The 18348-nt window shown below is 43.1% G+C and overlaps 3 protein-coding genes across 5 annotated transcripts in view; 2 read left to right on the forward strand and 1 right to left on the reverse strand.

Moving 5' to 3' along the window:
* The window catches only part of LOC144981373 (protein NLRC3-like), a 210696-nt gene extending 208159 nt beyond the window's left edge, over positions 1–2537 (forward strand). The window contains exons 13-14 of the mRNA XM_078934286.1: positions 723–896; positions 1213–2537. Of these exons, the coding sequence (XP_078790412.1) occupies positions 723–896; positions 1213–1249 (211 nt within the window). The 3' untranslated portion in view covers positions 1250–2537. The remainder of the gene's footprint in view (positions 1–722; positions 897–1212) is intronic.
* LOC144987897 (ribonuclease inhibitor-like) overlaps positions 1–18348 on the reverse strand; it is a 177086-nt gene that overhangs the window by 108547 nt on the left and 50191 nt on the right. The gene's annotated exons all lie outside the window — the stretch shown is intronic.
* The window catches only part of LOC144987150 (uncharacterized), a 95436-nt gene continuing 82701 nt past the window's right edge, over positions 5614–18348 (forward strand). Inside the window, exons 1-3 of one of the 3 annotated variants that reach the window (XM_078936205.1) lie at positions 5614–7125; positions 10106–10399; positions 12216–12740. In XM_078936205.1, coding sequence (XP_078792331.1) covers positions 6954–7125; positions 10106–10399; positions 12216–12740 — 991 coding nt within the window. In that variant the 5' untranslated portion in view covers positions 5614–6953. Of the gene's footprint in view, positions 7126–10105; positions 10400–12215; positions 12741–18348 lie in introns of those variants that run through there. The other 2 variants (XR_013651032.1, XM_078936208.1) reach the window with 2 other exon arrangements.

Consider the following 18348-nt stretch of genomic DNA (forward strand, 5'->3'; position numbering starts at 1 on the left):
TTGACTTTGACTTTGAGCATCTTCCTGCAGCTGCTTGTTCTCTTCAAAGATCTGCAGAAGAACTTCTTCTTTTTTTCCTGCAGCTGGATGCTGCTCTGACAGACACATCCTCCACAAACATCCTCACCTTTTCATCCACAAACATCATCCATCAAAGCTCCCAGCAGCTTCTGACTCTTCATTCAGAGCTGAAGTCATGGATCAGGGATCAATGTCCAACATTTGCTGCTGACTCTTCCTCATCACTGCCTTCTTCTCTCTGCTTTGATCTGTTGGAGCTGAAAGTCTCTGCTTGAAGGGCTGCAGCAGAGAAGGACTGGAAGATCATCTCCTGAAAACTGGGAGGAAGACTTTCCAGCATCATGCTGCTGAAATTCTCCCATGATTCAGTGCTGTTTGGAGAAGAGCTGAGCAGAAAGAGGAAGTGGACTTTTCCTGCTGTTGCTGCAGAAACATCAGTTGGTTTGGATGCAGCCACAGGCTGATGTTTGACTTTCTCACATCTGGACTTCTTTCCTGAAGCAGCTGCATGTTGTCCTGAATGTTCCTGAATGTTCTTCTTCTCTGCTTCTGCTGGACTCTTCTGATCTGCTGCTGTTGCTTCACATCTTTGGACTTTTTCTAAACTTTCTGATCTTCTTCAGCTCTGAACTCTTTAGAAGAAGTGAAGGATGAAAAACATGAACTTTGTCTTTAAACTCAACTCTTTGTTCTGGATTCAGGTTGAGGAACTGCAGTTTGTCAAAGTCCAGCTGTGCTGCTCTGGTCTCAGCTCTGAAGTCCAACCCGTCCCACCTGACAGAACTGGACCTGACCTGGAACAACCTTCATTCTTCAGATGTTCAGCAGCTTCAGGATCTGGTGGAGAGTCCAAACTCCAAACTGCAGACTCTGAGGTCAGTAGAGGGTTGGAGTCAGTCCAGCTGCTTCCAGATGTTTGGTCCTAAAGTTAGTCTGAGAGCAAAGATGCAGAGTTTCCTGTGAAGCTGCAGCTTCTCAGTGGAGCTCTGAGGAGAATGATGACAGGCTTCAGGACAACAGTCAGCCAATCAGAGCAGCAGAAGCTCCAACAGGTGAAGATGACAGGAAGCTGCTGCTCTGAACAGGACTGAAGCTCCTGCTGCTCTTTCTGCTGCTGTGCTGCATCACTGACTGACAGACCAGGATCAGGAGACACTCCTTCATCTCTGTCTCTCTACTTTCTCTCTGCAGGTGGGATAATGAAGACTCTTCAGAGGAAGAAGACTGATGTTCCTTCTGGAGGAGCAGAGAGGAGCAGCTGCAGCAGCTGGTCTGCAGAGATGTTGTGACTGGACGGTGTTCCTGGGAGGTGGAGAGCAGAGTGATGGAGGAATCAGAGGAAGTGGAGATGAGTGTCAGAGCTGCAGCAGGAACCGATCTGAGATCAGCTCCACTGTCTCTCTCAGCATCAAGAGGACAGTTATTGTGCTGCAGCTCCCCCGGTGGACTGATGGAGAACTGCACTTCCTCTTCTCATTCTAAATTGGAGTGTTGATCTGAAACATGGGTTGGATTCAGATGTTCAGCAGCTCCAGGATCTGGAGAAAAACAGACCTGTAGACAAACAGATTCTTTTCTAGATCATCACTTTCTTCTTTGATCTACATTTGATGGTCAGATGTGAGTTTGGGATGGACCAATCAAGGATTGAGGGAATCACTGATCAGACAGAACATTTCTGGATGACATAGATCTATGTGTAGGTCAGGGGTTGGATCCTGTCTCTGTCTCTGTCTCTGGAATAGGGCCAGAACCAGAACTCTGGATCACAAGATTCTGGCTCCAGATGTTTCTCACTTGATTTCTGTTCTCCAGAAACTCTCATTGACAAACAAACACAGAGTTTCATTCAGAAACCTCCAACATGGTCATGTGACCAGAATGTTCATAGTGGAGACACGGACAAACGCTGTGGTCACATGACTCACTGGTTTGGATTCAAGTCCTTTGATGTCAGTTTTTGGAGCAGAAATCCCGTCTGATCTCAGTTAGTGAACAAAAGTCTCTCAGTTTGATCATTTTTCGATCATCTCTGTTCTGTTGATGATCAAATATTGACTCATGCAGTTTGAAAGACTCAGAGTTTTGCTTTGATTGATGTTTTCCACAGTTTTGTGACTGAACTTCCTTTTTCTTTGGTGTTTTGTGGGTAAAACTCTGTTCTTTTTCATGCTGACAGCATTTTTAGCTGCAGTTTTAAAGAAGTTTCATCTAAATCCAGTAGAATCTCCTCATTTTCTAGAATGTCTAAACTAGTAGAAACTTTCTGAGCATAAAGCCTGTTTTCTCCAGAGGACATGAATGAACAGTGGATCTTAGTGAGGAATGACAGCCTCTGGATGCAGAGAATCACTTTGATGCAGCTGCTGCAACAACACCAACTGCATTGAAGCAGAAGGGAGACACCTGCTGGCTGTTTGCAGAACTGCATCCTAGTGTCAAAAGGCTTCAAACTGAAAGCTGTCTGTAAAATTCTTGCAGCCTGTTTGGATCTAATAAATGCTCTTTTGAATCAACTCTGTGTTTTCTATTGATTTCTGTCTTCATTCTATCTTTGACTCACAAACAGACTTGAATCTTTAGCCTTCCCCCTCATCCTGTTCCAGCTGTTCTAATCTGCATGTGTTTGGTTCCTTCTCAGTAGAAATGGGTTGGAAGGCGGAGCTTAAATGGATTTAAAAACTATGGACCAATGTTCTCTTTCTGGAGCAAACACGACAGCTTTGATGGACCTGATTAGGATGTAGTTCTGATCAACCGGATGGATATCCAGTTGATTAGAGTCATTCATATGTTTAGTTTTTAAATTTGAGGAAATCTTTGTTGGTATTTTGTTGTTGCCTGATGATGTCACAGCTGTAGTCTGTGTGGGACTTTGGGAGCTTTTCTGTAAATATCTGGTATATTTATGGACATCCAGTTGACTGATGTCTTTTGTCTGACGTCTGTCACTAAATCTTCTAACAGATCTTCCTACACTTGGTCTGATTTGAATGTCTAGCTTGCTGACTGTCCAGTTCTTTCAAACATTGATGTCTTTTTGTCTGGACCAGGGGTCACCAACCCTGTGCCCGCGGGCACCCCTTGTGGCGCCCGCAGGGAATGCACCCAGAATTTCTTTCTTTTTTTTTAATTGGAGCAAATACTTAACAAACAATCACGGCATGTCTGTCAATGACAACAAAAGATAAAGGTAGACAAAAAAACAAATATAAAAACAAATATAACTTAAAAAATAATCAATAAAAATAAGGGTCTATTACAAAAGTTTAAATAGATCAAATAAATTACACAATGTCTGGGCATTCTTATGATTCATGTAATGTAAAGATTTAGAGAATAGGCTGAGACGGTTGAGTAATCCATTAATGTGAGGTTTCACCTTTAAGAATTTACAAGTATGAATAAAATGCTTTGAAATTACAATCAGTACATTAATCAGAAAGTCCAGATTTTTGTGAATAAATTGTAATTTAATTTTAATTGTATTCCAATTTAAAGGGTTAATGATGATATTTTTGGATTTAAGCCAATTATGAAAAGAAGACCAAAACTGTTTTACATGAAAACATTCAAAGAAAAGATGTTCCACAGTTTCTACATCATTTCCACAAAAGACACAAAGATCACCATCCCAGTTAAAGCGAGAATGTAAAAAATGATTGGAGGGGTAAATATCATTTAACGGGAATGTTTCAAAAATAGCACTGCTCATATAGCAAATCAATGTATTGGGGCAATCTGGGGGTTAGCCCCGCCTTCAGCTTTTAAGACTGATGGGAAGTGGGGAATCTTGGTATGTTAAATCGCTCACCATAAGTGAGGGAACTATGAGCAGAAGTGAGGTTAATGCTGTTTGGCTGGTGGTGGGTGTGTTCAAAGTTAACAGACAGATATGATTGTCGGCTAACTTATGTGAGTGTCCTTCTCAACAAACCAGGGTTGGGCTTAGCATGGGGCACAGGTAGCGGATTCGGACATGTCCAGTGGAGCCACTACTAAGTAAGAGGACAGTGAATTAAGACTCTAGTGCAACGGTACTTGCCTGGATAGTAGAGGGGGTGATTCAGTGCTTGCTATTAGTAATTGATGCACTTTAGTTCTGCTATTGTGAAATATATGGCAGAATATGGAACGGCCTGAAACTTGCGAATCGGAGCTCCCGCCTTTGAGAAAGAGGCGCGTGTCCGTGAGAAAGAGAATGGGAGGGGTAGTGGGCGCAGATTGCGAGGTAAAACGTCACACGGAGACCATTGCGCAACACCTGGATCATTGGGTGGCTTCAATTACTCAGCTCATTCTAATAATGTCATTCTTCACTAACTATTGCAGACATTTTTAATACTTGTCTGTATTTTCCATATCCATTTATTTTTTTGGGTTGTTTAGTTGGTGATAGTTACTTATAAATAAAGACAGCAGGTAATGCAGGCTGGAAAACAGCTGCACTTTTTCAGACCATAAATAAACAATCGATCATTTGTTTATTAAAGTATTGAGGATTTTGGAGGATTTTTACTGTTGGTGTTGCACAAAATTAGAAAAATGCCAAATATTTTTGGAATAGTGATGAGTTCTGTAATTTAGTTTTTAATGTTTTATGAGACCTAAACATGATTTTTACAATAACAGGTTTTTAAATAATCAAATCCCTTTGATACGTTTCACAAAGGCACAAACACAGGACCAAAGACACACACAGGACCAGAGACACACACAGGACCAAAGACACACACAGGACCAGAGACACACACAGGACCAAAGACACACACAGAACCAAAGACACACACAGGACCAAAGACACACACAGAACCAAAGACACACACAGGACCAAAGACACACACAGAACTAAAGACACACACAGGACCAGAGACACACACAGGACCAGAGACGCACACAGGACCAGAGACACACACAGAACCAAAGACACACACAGAACCAGAGACGCACACAGGACCAAAGACACACACAGGACCAAAGAAACACACAGAACCAAAGACACACACAGGACCAGAGACGCACACAGAACATCACACACTAAGCAGAAATGAATTTTATTGCTAAAAATGATGTCAGGAGTTGAGCTCTAAAAAAATGACAAAAGAGCAAAGAAAACAGAATAATTTGATTTATTATTTCTAATTAATATTATTTCCTGGCTTTGTTTGTTCATATTTGAATCATTTTGACAGAATATATTTGTTATTCTGAACTAATTTTCCTTTCTGTTTTTATTCACATATATGTTTAAAAGTTAAGTTAAAGTTTTGAAGGTTTAAAAGTTTAGCTTTAGTGTGTTCAATAAATGTTTATCTTGTTTGGCTGCAACCTAAAGTGTGTTTTGGATTTAGGCCCCTTTTGCAACTGAGTTTGACCCCCCCCCCTGTAAAACTAGACCAGAAAATTCAGGCATGTTTTTGTGTGTAAAATGAGTGTAAAATAAAATTAGGGCACACAAAAGGACCTCCTCAAATTGTGGATTGGGGGGGGGGGGGTATAGGAGGTTTTTAGTGGCGCCCTTCATACCACTTAGTGCCCATGAAATAGCCCTCGGTCTCAAAAAGGTTGGTGACCCCTGGTCTGGACTTACTGCAGGTGTCCTGGTTTGTCCCTGTCTCTCTGTCTCCCTCTGCTGGTCATCTCTGCCATTGCAGTCCTCCAGCCTTTTCCTGCAGGTGTTGGTTTTTTCTCCACAGGTGTCCAGGATGACTGGCGGGGACTCCTGCTTCACCTGCAGCCCATCTCCACCCTCTGACTGTGTTTCTGACTGCTGTTCCAGCTCATGGCCGCCAGTCTGTCAGCTAACGTCTGATGGGATGGAGCTGACATCTGCTAGAAGATTTCCTGTCAGACATCAGACGTCTAGCAGCTGCTCTGCACTCTCTGATCACTCTGTCAGGAATGGTGTCTGGTCCAGCAGACCTCTGGGCGTTAACTCTTCATGGAGTCTTCCTCATGGCAGCCATTGTGAGACAGAGCAGCTGGTGGTCAGGAGGAGGGATGGTCTTCCTGGCTGTCATGTTGTTCTGAGCCTCAAACAGCCTAGAGGTCATTGGCTGCATCTAGAATGGAGGTGTGACTGTCACAGGCAGGTGATGCAGAAATGACTAGAAATCTCCACACCACTCTAGAACCATCCAGAACTGTATTATGGGATGTTTTTCAGCTGAATCACTGGGATCCATCTTCATGTTATCATCAAAGTGATCGTGTCAGGTGAAATCTTTCCTGTTTGAAGGAGTTTCCTTCATGTCACAATAGGATCCCAGATCTCCCATCAGGCCTTGCAGCTCCTGACTTTGTGATGAGTTCCTGCAGAAACTCTTGGAAATCTCATGTTGATTCTCTCCCAGTTGACATCCATGGAGATTTTCACTGCTGTTGTTCAACTGTAGAGTTTGTCACAGACGCTCAAACTCATGAAGAGTTCAGCTGGAAGTTGAGAACGAGGCTTTGAAACCAGCAGCAGTTTGAGTCCATTCTGATGTTCCATTCAGGTTTCTGCTACAACAAGCCTTTATTTTGAAAGAGCCAGTGGGGCAGAAACAATAGAAGGATGAGATTACCAACCCCCCCTGGAATGTTGCCCCCTGTGCAGTGGACTAGTGGGGGCAGGGACGGCTGAACCAATCACAGAAGACGGTTGCAGCTTTCCCTCCAAAAGTCAACCAATCAGATGTTGTTGTTTGGATTCTTTGTCTTGAAGTTTCACATGTGGAAGCTTCCAGAGTCTTTTCTGTTTGCTCTGCAGGCTGAGCAGAACTGACTCCTGCAGGATCACAGGAACTTTCAGGAAAATCTCCAACCAGGAGAAAAGTTTCTGTTTGAACCTTTTCTCTGTGATTGTGAGACTAGCAGATGATCGATCGGAGCTGCAGTGAAGAGGATGGCGGTGTTTGTGGGAGTTGGAGCTGAAGATCGGAGCAGGAACCATGTCTTCCCTTCAGTCTCTGAGAGAGTTGATCAGCGAGCGACTAGCTGCTGCTGCTGAAGAAATCTGCAGACTCTGTGAAGGAACCATCGTCCAGTACGAGCAGGAGCTCTGTCGTCAGCGCAGACTGCTGGATGTCATCTGGAAACCACAGCTGCAGCTACACCACATAGGTATGTGACCTTCATCAAACAAACAGAGAAGCCCTTTGTTCATCTCTCACTGATTTCTCCTTCAGATTTGGGTTTTATTGAGTCTTTATCAGCAGCTGATTCTCTCAGGTTTCTTTAGTGGATATCAGGGTTCTGACCTCCTTTCCCTAACACAGTAGGGACCACAAGACAAAAGATTTTAAGGCCCAGTTAGAATAAATGTAACCACACATGATAGAACAATTCAATTATTCTTCAAAATAAAAAATAAAATTAGCTAAATAGACTTAAAATTAACCAAGTTATTACATTTTTAAGTCTTAACGATTTCTGTTGTTTTGTGAATAAGAAAACAATGGGAAAACTTGGTAATTACAGGCACAAAAGATTAAGATGAGCAAAAATGTTTTTTCTTCTTCTAGATATCACATCTTCCCTATTTTTGCTCCAAACACTGTCCAATTTTCACATATTATTAGGGTGCTTCAGCAAATTTTTTAACATTTTTAACTGATTAATTAATATAATTAGTGTAATTAATTTATTGGTTCATTTGATTAAATATTTAAAAATCTGTTTTTTCCTTCTCTAAGGCAATTTAAGAGATTAAAACACACACATTTCAAGTGAATAAACCTTTTATTTTTAGTTTCATTAGCCATCATACAAACATCCACAATACTCAATAACCAAAGTCAGGAGCTTTCAATGATGATCTCCAGACTCCATCATATTAATTTGTGTTTCCAGTGGTTCATATGATGGTTTCTCAGATCGTAGCAGCATTTCCGCTTTCAGCGATCATCGGGAGCTTCACGCTCCGCTGTGCTCCGAAGAACAAAAGCTTGTCCGCGGTGCGTCAGGAGGACCGCAGAAGGCGGACATGCTGTTATGTAGTCCTGAGAAGCTGTGGAAACTCATCAGAAGTTCACAACCATCACAAAACCCTCGTCTCTGCCGCTAACACAGTCTGCTCCTGGTGCGCGTGTGTGCGTCAGTCAGCAGCCGGACACACGGAGAAAGCAGTGACGTCATCGCCCCGCCTCCCCTCTGCTAATGCTTTTTCGAAATGAATATTGCGACAAGGTGCGCGGGGTGGATGTTAACCCTTGTGCTATCTTAGATGACCCCACCCTTACATGGACGTGTTCTCCCTACCATGACAAAGGTGGATAAAGGTGGAAAGGTTTCATGTAATCCATGGACACCAGTGAAGATCACAAATCATTGAAGAAAAAAGGTTCAGAGCACTGTCTAGTGGGTCTAGATGACCCAACTCCCAACGTTAAAGTGCCTAGGATAGCACAAGGGCTAAAATGCAAATGCAATCCCCTCTTTGCATTTTCGTTTTAATAATGAGACATTTACCAGAGAACGTCTTGAAAATGAAATGTCAAATACCATTTTAATTTTAATTTTAATTAAGTGACAGAATAAGCTGTGTTGAGGAAAGAAATGAAAAAGCATTTTGGTGGGTTGCTTTTTCATTTTATTTTTGAGTCAAAAAATGCAGCTTCATTTTGAAAATTAAAAAGCATTTCTGGTTTTGACTTTGCTTTTTATTTATGCTACAGAATCGCTTCCATAAGTTTTACTGTAAAAGTGAGAAAAATAATAATGTGCCTCTTTAAGCAAATGATTGCTCATTGTCACGCTCATTAACATAATTCTTCTAGACGTTTCTATAGAGAATTGAGTCTGTAAAATCGAATTCTGGGGGTTTCCTCAATGTTTAGGGTGGGGTTTGGGAGATTTTAATCACCTTTAAGTTTCACGAAGCACAAAAATGTCCAGTAAATACACTTTACTTTTCTGAATGATAGTCTAAGTACACGCTATTCCAAAATGCACCGCGATGCATGTATTAACTACATAAAATTTCCAATGCGGAAACCAAGTTTTTTAATGGCAGACTGAACATTCGCAAACGGTATGCGTAGTGACACGTATTGCGGTCCTTACTGTTATTCTCTTTTATGGTAAAAACCACAAAAAACTATTTTGCACACAACCTATAGTTTGGCAGACATTGTGTGCCAAAATCTACGATTTAATAATTCACGTTTTTTTAGGAAAATGAATTTTTTTAGACTGATTTCCATGAAATTTCACACACATTCCGCTAATTTCAGTCTTCAAACACCTCAGGAGTTTTGTCGAACTTTGACCTCAGGAAGAGGCCGCCATCTTTGATTTTTAAAAACAGCACCTTTAGTATCAGATACTTACAAAAACTTGTCATTGGGATTTTTATTAATTGTCTCGTAACTTTTCAGGCATCAATGGCAAGCTACTGTTGTAAACTACTAAGTTGTAGTTGAACGTGTGGTGAGCTCGCAAAAGGGGCACACTCATATTACTCCTTTATTTTTCAAAGAGTTTTTCTGAGTCAGTTTATGATGCTGAAAGCTATGCTAGCACTTGTAGCCACATTAGCATAACTAACATAGTCAGCATAGTTAGTATCTTAATCAATGAGTGCTCCTGAGTTAGTTGAGAAGGAGGGGTTAAATGTGCGTAGTGGCTGCTCAGGAAGTGTGGTTTGGTCAAAGATGGGTGCTAAGAGTGGCGGTGGTGCCTAGACTCTGGCGGCGAGGACGACAATGGGGCATAGATGCAGGTAGTGAGGGCTGGTGGAGCATAGAGGTGGGCGGTGAGGGCATGTAGCGCGAGCAATACAACGCCACTCACAGCTTTAATTTGCAATTTCATATTCTTAAAAGGATTAAGGAAATTAATTTATTTCCATTCAGCAGGTTATGGACTGACAGGTCTTCCTGTGGGGGGGTGGGGGGTGGGTAGTTGGGGCCTTTTGTAAAGCTGGGATACAGAGAGAACTTATTTTTTTTAAACCACTTCATGACACTCTTACAAGGAAGTTTACGTTACAAACAATGGTCCTTCTGGGGCTCCTCCAAATAAATTTGTAAAATTTGTATTGGCGTTTTTACAATACATTCCTCAAAACATAAAAAAGGCGGGACTTCTTTTGTTTTTGCAGGCCTCCCCCAGCATTGGCTGACTGAAGAGGACAGTCTCTGCAGCCCACAAAGGAACTTCAGATTGGAACCGGCGGAACCAGTTTTGAGGGTTCAGTTGGAGCTGAAGATCGGAGCAGGAACCATGTCTTCCCTTCAGTCTCTGAGAGAGTTGATCAGCGAGCGACTAGCTGCTGCTGCTGAAGAAATCTGCAGACTCTGTGAAGGAACCATCGTCCAGTACGAGCAGGAGCTCTGTCGTCAGCGCAGACTGTTGGATATCATCTGGAAACCACAGCTGCAGCTCCACCACATAGGTATGTCACCTTCATCAAAGAAACAGAGAAGAAGCCCTTTGAGCTTCATGCTCTTCTTTTTGGGGACCCGTCTGTGACTCAGTGGTGGTTCTACAATAACTTACTCCCCGGGCGAGGAACCCCCCCTCCCCCCGCACACAGACATTTGATGACATTCTTTTTGTGTTCTCTATCTTTATTTGTCCATTTTACACACAAAAATCAAGAATTTTATAAATTACATGGGTGTCAAACTCTGTCAAACAGGGGGCCTAAATCCAAAACACACTTTTAGGTTTTGGGCCGAACAATAAACATTTACTGAAAACACTAAAGCTAAACTTTTACAAATTTTAAAACTGAACTGAAAGTGATTAAAAACAGACAGGAATATTAATCCAGAATAAATCAAGTTAAACCTTAAATAACATATAATATTTTACATTGTCAAAATTACACTAATATGAACATGCTCCAAAACAAAGCCTGGAGATATGATCCCTTTTAGCTCTTATAAAACATTAAAAACTTAACCATAGAACTCATCACTGGGATTACTCCAAAAATATTTGGCATTTTCCTAATTTTGTGCAAAACCAACAGTAAAAATCCTCCATAAACTTCAATTCATTCAATCACTTCACATCAGGTAGAATAAGATTTCAATCATTGGTGATTTTGATTGACATGTGGACAACATTGATGATGTCATGATTGTGAGTTTTTCACAGATTTCAAAAATGTCCCACAGCTGCTCACAACAGAGGACACAATATGGACTTTGTCATTACCTACAGCCTGTCTGCTGGAGGGTCCAGTGTGTCCAGTTGTGTATATTTGTCCACAACTGTCCAGAATGCACTTGTGTACACATTCCAATGTACACATCTGGAACAGCTGCTTGTGCTGGTGGAACCACACCCTGGTGTGTTCAAGTCCCGACTGTGCACCATATGTGCAGATGCCAGTAACATGTGTCACACATGATCCATGAGTGATTGTGACGGGGTCCCGCCGAGAAAGGATGCAGAGGAGCCAATGTGAGGAGGTTCTGTGTTTATTTGTCTACACTGTTGCCACAATGAGCACCACGCAGGGCCAGGCAGCACACAGCACACTCTGTCACTCCTCGTGTCACCACCTGCAGTGCTCCCTCTTAAATGGGACGCCACGCCCACGGGGCATTGCTCTCAATTCCCGTCCAGGTGGCACCACAGGTAGCAATCAGAAAATACAAAATACATCGATACACAAACAATAAAACCTGGTGTGGCCCCCCCTCGTCATCTGACGGTGCCACACCGTCACAGTGATCATTGACGTGTCTTTATCAGACACTACTGTGTGTTTGTTTCTGTCACCAGTTGAATCAGCACTTTATTTCTCTAGAACCAGAAGAACAAACTGGAAGAACAAAGTTTCAAGTTCTCTTCTCATCTCATTGCACAAGGCAGAAAAAAGGCAGAAGTTCAACCATCAGCCTGAAACAAAGTTCCCCTTTAAACTGTGTCAATGTCAGATGGAGAAATAGAATAGAATGTAGAATATTAGAAGAACTTTAAATGTGACCTGTGTAAACCATATAGCATTTAATTTTAATTAAATATTGACACTTTTAATGACACTTTAGCTTATTTATTTCAAATTTTAAAGAATTAATGTCACATTTATTTAATTATTTAATGGCGTCTATATGTATTGTTTCCATTAGTCTCTTGTGGTCCTCCAGACTCCTCAGACATTTTTCTACAATGATCACAGAGTTTATTGATGCTTGAAAAACCCAAAAGTCCTGGAAACGTATAAAAGGCTCCTTGTTGTGTTTGTGTCCCTGCAGACCTCCCCCAGCATTGGATGATTGAAGAGGAAGATTTCTGCAACCAGCAGAGGAACTTCAGGGTGGAACGGGAGGAACCAGAACCTCCACAGATTAAAGAGGAACAGGAGGAACCAGAACCTCCACAGATTAAAGAGGAACAGGAGGAACCAGAACCTCCACAGATTAAAGATGAACAGGAAGAACCAGAACCTCCACAGTTTAAAGAGGAACCAGGGGAACTCTGCATCAGTCAGGATGAAGATCAGTTTGATCTAAAGCAGGAGACTGATACCTTGATGGAGATTCCTACTTATGAGGAAGATGAGAACAGTGAAGCAGATCTAAACAATCAGCAGAGCTTTAATGTAACTGATAGTCAGGATGAAGAAGGAAACCAACATGAAGAATCAACATCAACTACAGATGAAGAGACAGAATCAACATCAACTACAGATGAAGAGACAGACCCACAGAACAGAGATCAGAGGAAGAGAAGAGACAGAAGTCATGTCCAAAGTGTGGACAGCTCTCACATGTCAGCAGGTCAGTGTGACTCTGATCTTCATCTCCACACTATCGCTATGTTCACTTCAACAACGGTTCTATCTTGAGCTTCAAGCTCTCTAAACATGCAGTCCATCAACAGCGTGTCCTGGAAGAGTCTCTTCTGTCCCTTCCAGTTGAAAAGACAGAAGACATTGTTGGTCAGTGCAGCCGACAACATTCTTCAAATCATATGATCTTAGTTAGTCCCTCCAGCTAACGAAAAACAGGAAACCTTAACAGATCAAAGAGAAAATTGTTAGCAGATAAAAAAGTACAATCTGTTTTGTCATCTGTGGTTCTAAGTTTGTAGTTCAGTTCTTTTCAGCAGATTTCTCTGTAAATCCCAAAATCCATCTAAACCTCTTTGATGTCTCCATGTCTCCAATTCCAGACATTCAGACAGATTCTATTTCCAAAACTACATTTCAAGCTAAAACCCAAAGACAGGGTCCTGCTCATGGATCTGCAGACAGAAAAGATTCAAACCTGAACACATCAGTGAAAAACAGCTTAGTGTCAGAATTGTTCTCCATCTTTTCTGGACTGATTCTTCCTCCAGTGCAGCTTCATCTTCATCAAACTGCTCCTCATTGGTGGGTGGAAACACAACAGGGAGGTTTTTCTGTGTCCAGTTCAGCTCCATGAATGTTCAGCCTGTTTAATGTCAGTGATTTCAGTTTAGAAAAACTGCATCTCTGCTGAGATTTGCTTCACTTCCATAAGAACCTCAGCAGCATCAGGATCATTTTGTTGATGGTTTGTCTGTGGAATGACATTTCATACTCATAGCTTCAGTGGAAATCAAGAGTCTGGAACCTTTAACACTAAAAGAACCATTTGATCCAGTTTCTTCCAGACCAAAACCCAACAAGAGCCACAAAGTTCCACTTCACTGTTTAACAAAATACTTTTATTTCAGTTTTTCTGGTTAAGACAATCATTTATACATTTACGCCAACAAGGAGTTTTCTTTATCTTCAACAATTAAGAAAAAAATACAAGAAACAAACCTCAAGTCTAGAGTCTCTAATTTAACACATAAAAACCAGTGGGAACACTTTTCTGAGCAATCAAAAGAAATGTTGACCACACACTTCCTAACACTACAGTAGATATCAGGGGTCGACAACCTCGGACACACAGAGGGAAAGACAGTGGAACGCGGGGTTGTCTGACATAGGCCGCATTTACACTGCATGGTTCAAGTGATCCAATTCCTTTTTTTTTTTTTTTTTTTTTTTTTTTTATACTTGTCCTGTCCAACAGCTGGGCAGGCAGATGAGAGCTGAGGGCCTCTTGTGTTGGACATATTTTACTTTAACAAGAGGGGTTATTAATCTTCAGACAAACCAAAGATATGACTGAATATACCCCTTTTGTAATTGAGGCCAAACTTTATTCATTTTAACCATGATTGAAAATCTTTGGTGTTGGACCGGACGGAAAAGGAAAGAAGGGAAGAAGAGGGAGGGACGTTAGAGAGGGGGGGGTGATAGTGAGAGAGGGGGGGAAAGACCATGAAGCAGCATAGAGCAGACAGGTTTACTGGTTGTTTATCATTACGGTACGGTTCAAATGTAGTACAAAAAGGGCGGGGCCTGTTCACACACACTCAAATACTATCAACACACCTGCTAGCTGCAAAAAATTTTCACATGTCAACATGTACACAAAACAGATAGTGTTCACGAACGCATACCTATGCCTTTAAACCAACTAGTGTGAAATCTTTCATTCATTCAATCATGCAAACTATAAGTGCAAAGGTGAGTGTTTATGTTCTTTTAAAATGGATGGTGGAATGTGAAAAGAAGGAGGAGGAGCGCCCAGCAACCCCCACACCCAGACCCCCGCCGCAGCAGCAGCGGCAGCCGGAATTCCCCCAACGCCACACGGGAACAGGCAGGGAACAACCGTCCCCCGGGCGACCAAGACCGCCACCCAGGCCAGGGCCAGCAGGACCGCCGCGAGGCCCCCAGAGCCAGAGAGCAGGGAGGCGCGAAGGGAAAGAGAGCGCCGCCCCAGCCCAGCCAGGAAAGCAGCCCCCCCGCCGCGTCGGAAGAGCCCAACGCAGGGCCCCACCGGAGAAGGACGCCCACAGCACCAGACGAGCACCCCACCACCACCCAGGAGTTCCGGGCATCCCCCCGCCCCAACCCCAGGTACGAGCCAGGACCCCCCAAGGGAGACCCGCTCCGCACTCCAGGCAGCCACCCACCCGGCCCACGGTTGGTCCAGGGAGGAGCAAGGCAGGGGCCCGCCGCCCCCGCCCAGGAGGGGGGAACCCCGGGGAAAAAAGGGCGGCCCACAAGGGGTGTTATAAATATGGCCCGACCAGGCTCGGCGATGTTGGAAGTGATCCAATTCCGATTTTTTTTTTTTTTCCCTCTCATGTGGCACAGATCGGATATGACCGGTGAACGTGTAACCAGGACAAAAGCGCATGGATTTCGTTTTTTCTCAGATCGGATTCAGGCTTCATTCATATGTGGAAATAGATCGGATACGAATCGGATACGTGCATTTGCCATGTAAGCAGACAAATCGGATATTCCCCAGTAAATGCGAGTCGTACGTCATTGACGTCAACTCAGGAGACCACCAACAGAGATCACATGACTTATAAAGGTGCTTTGGCTCTGATTTTGCTGTCAGCGTGTTACCTTTCAGCCTCAGGCTTCAGACCGTAGTCTTCCGGGCAGGTCCCGGTCGGGACGCAAACGGTAACTAATGAAGTGGGACACCGATGCTATGGAACAGGCTAGAGGCTGTTTATGTCTTTGCTTGTGTTGCAGGGTGGGGCCGTGTATGTGATGGGGGCCGCACGTGCGTGTGTGTAAGGAAAGGAGAGTGTGCATTCATATATTGTGTGTTCGGGGGACAGAGAACCGTAATAAAAAGGTATCTCCCCCAAAAGGACTGTTTTGGAGTCTTTTTTAACCCACTCTGGAAACTGAGGGTTCCGAACGGGAAAGTGAACCCCGAAGGAGAATCCGCCTTCGGCCCTGGAGAAAATCTCCCGTGCGTTTCTGACCACGGTCGTAAAAAGAGAAGTCATCGCGCAGGAAAGGTTCATCACTTGGATAAAACTGTTAGCACAACATCTGCAAACACTTCCTCATTCAAAGCTCAGAGAGAGCCGAGCAGCCCCCCTTTTTCCCCACCCCCTCTCGTTCGCCTGCTTCATCCAGGAACACCCAAGACAACGCCTCCTTCCGTCGCTGCGTTGCCTCCATGACAACTGGCCGCAAGGTGAGGTCGCCCCTGCAGCTGTCGTCACGCAGATACCTGTCGGCTCTCCACCTGTGCCCGCGTCTCCTCCTCCACTGTTTACCCCGACAACGGCGATAATCAGCGACTCGGAAGGTCCGCTTCTTTAACGCGGTCACACACTGTTTTCCGGGAGCCACAGTTCTGGATATTCTGGAGAAACTCCCAGACCTGCTGCATTTCCCTTCCACAGTCAGGAGGCTGATTTTACACGTCTGTTTTAATGACTTGTCTTATTGGGAGTCTGAAATGACCAAAAAGGCGTTCATCAGACCTTTTAATTTTTTAAGCTCCTGTCCATTGACTCTTTTTATTTCGGGACCCCTCCCCTCCCTCTCCCGCAGCCAGGGCCTCTTCAGCAGGCTGCTGAGTCTGAGCACCTGCCTCCAGTCTGCTTCCAGCCTCAACAGATTTTTTTTTATTGACAATTTTAATCTTTTTTGGAACAGAAGCTCATTTTATAAAACTGATGGGATTCACCCCAGTCCACTGGGCAGCAATGTTTTAGCTGCAAACATCAGACACTCTGTCCAGACATCACTGGCCCCCATCATGCCCACACCAGTCCAGACCTCCTCCTCATCCATGCAGACATCGGTCTGTGGAAGTGACTGACTGGATGTATCTTCCCCCCACATTCCCCAAGAAACTGCTTCAGTCGACAGTGCCTTCTTGCCACAACCTGCAGCCCTCCCAGCCTGTCCCATTAAGTCTATTATTACAGACAGGTCTTCCGTGAGGGGAAGTGCTGGGAGAAAAGCAAACATTAACTCCCTTCCACTAAAGGAAGCACCAAAACCTCAGGAAGCAGCTTCCACAACCACTCCACCCCCCTCTTTTAACATGGCACTTTTTAACGTTCGATCTTTGTCCAACAAAACATTTATCATAAATGATTTTATCCAAGATCATAAAATTGATGGTCTCTTTTTAACTGAAACATGGCTGAGCATGGATGCATCTGCTGTTCTCACAGAGGCCTCTCCACCCAATTTTAGCTTTGTTTTTTCAACCAGGGAGGGCAAAAAGGGTGGGGGTACTGCACCTATAATGTCCAACTCCTTTGCATTAAAGCAGATTACATTAGATGAGTATCCCAGCTTTGAACACCATGCCTTTGTCTTTAACAGTACCTCCAGTTTTATGCATCACAGTATACAGACCACCCAAACCAAGCTCTGTTTTTATTGAGGAGTTTTCTGAGTTCTTAGCTTCTGTCCACACTTCCTTTAACATGATTTTAATAACAGGTGATTTTAACCTGCATGTAGACGGGAAGTCGGACTACAGTGATCCCTCGCTATAACGCGGTTTACTTTTCACGGTTTCGCTACTTCACGGATTTGCATTGTGCATTGTGTTCTGCATTCTGATTGGCTAAAAAGTCACTCAGATTCTTCTCTACCTGTGCGTCAATAACGTTGCAGTTTAATATGTACACGTACGTAAAACAGCTTGCCAAATTTACAACACGTACGTGCAAATCATCTTGCAATTTCGAGTTTTTCTAAAACCCATAGAAAAAAGAGCGACAACAACTGCCTATCACTATGTTCTTCTCCCGAACAAACACACAGCTGCCCCGTGGGCTTCAAAAGAAGAAAACACTGCAGAGCGGAGTCAGGATGCAGCGGCTCAGTCTGTAGAGCAGTGAAATAAACGTGAGTCACTATTTGTCCGACTGTACTTTGTATTTTTTTTCATAATCATTTTAAATTTTCTCCCGTTCAATCCAAAACTCAGGTCGCGGTGGGCGGGGCTAATCTCCGTGATTTGAAGCCTTCTGTTCACATTGATGATTAAAATTATTATTTGACAGTACAGTACAGTTATTTGTTGAAAAAAAGTTTCTAAAGTACTTTTATTGATACTGTTTATTTGTGAAAAAAATGCTTGAGCCTGTAAAATGGTTTGTTCTTTCTTTTCAATGTATAATAGTGTTTAATTGTATATTAATTGTAAAAAAAAAAATAGATGTTTCTACTTCACGGATTTTGCCTATCACGGGTTCTTTTTGGAACGTAACCCCCGCAAAAAACAAGGGTTTACTGTATTGCACCACTCAGTTCTTGGACTTGCTCTCCTCTCTTGATTTTAAACAACACGTCATGCAGCCGACTCACAACAGGGGGCACACTCTTGACCTCGTCATAAGTCATGGTTTACCTACCAGTGTGTCCGCTGTTGTGGACTTGGCTGTATCTGAACATTACTGTGTTCTTTTTAACATTACTGGTTTTATAAAGCAGGAGACCTCTGTGAGAACAGTGAAGAAACGCTACTTGACTCCTGAAGTGGTCGAAAAATGTATTACTTCTGTTCGCTCCCACTCTCC

The sequence above is a fragment of the Oryzias latipes genome, chromosome 2 (assembly GCF_053564925.1).
Source record: "Oryzias latipes strain Hd-rR chromosome 2, Olatipes_Hd-rR_3.1".
Lineage (NCBI taxonomy): Eukaryota > Metazoa > Chordata > Actinopteri > Beloniformes > Adrianichthyidae > Oryzias > Oryzias latipes.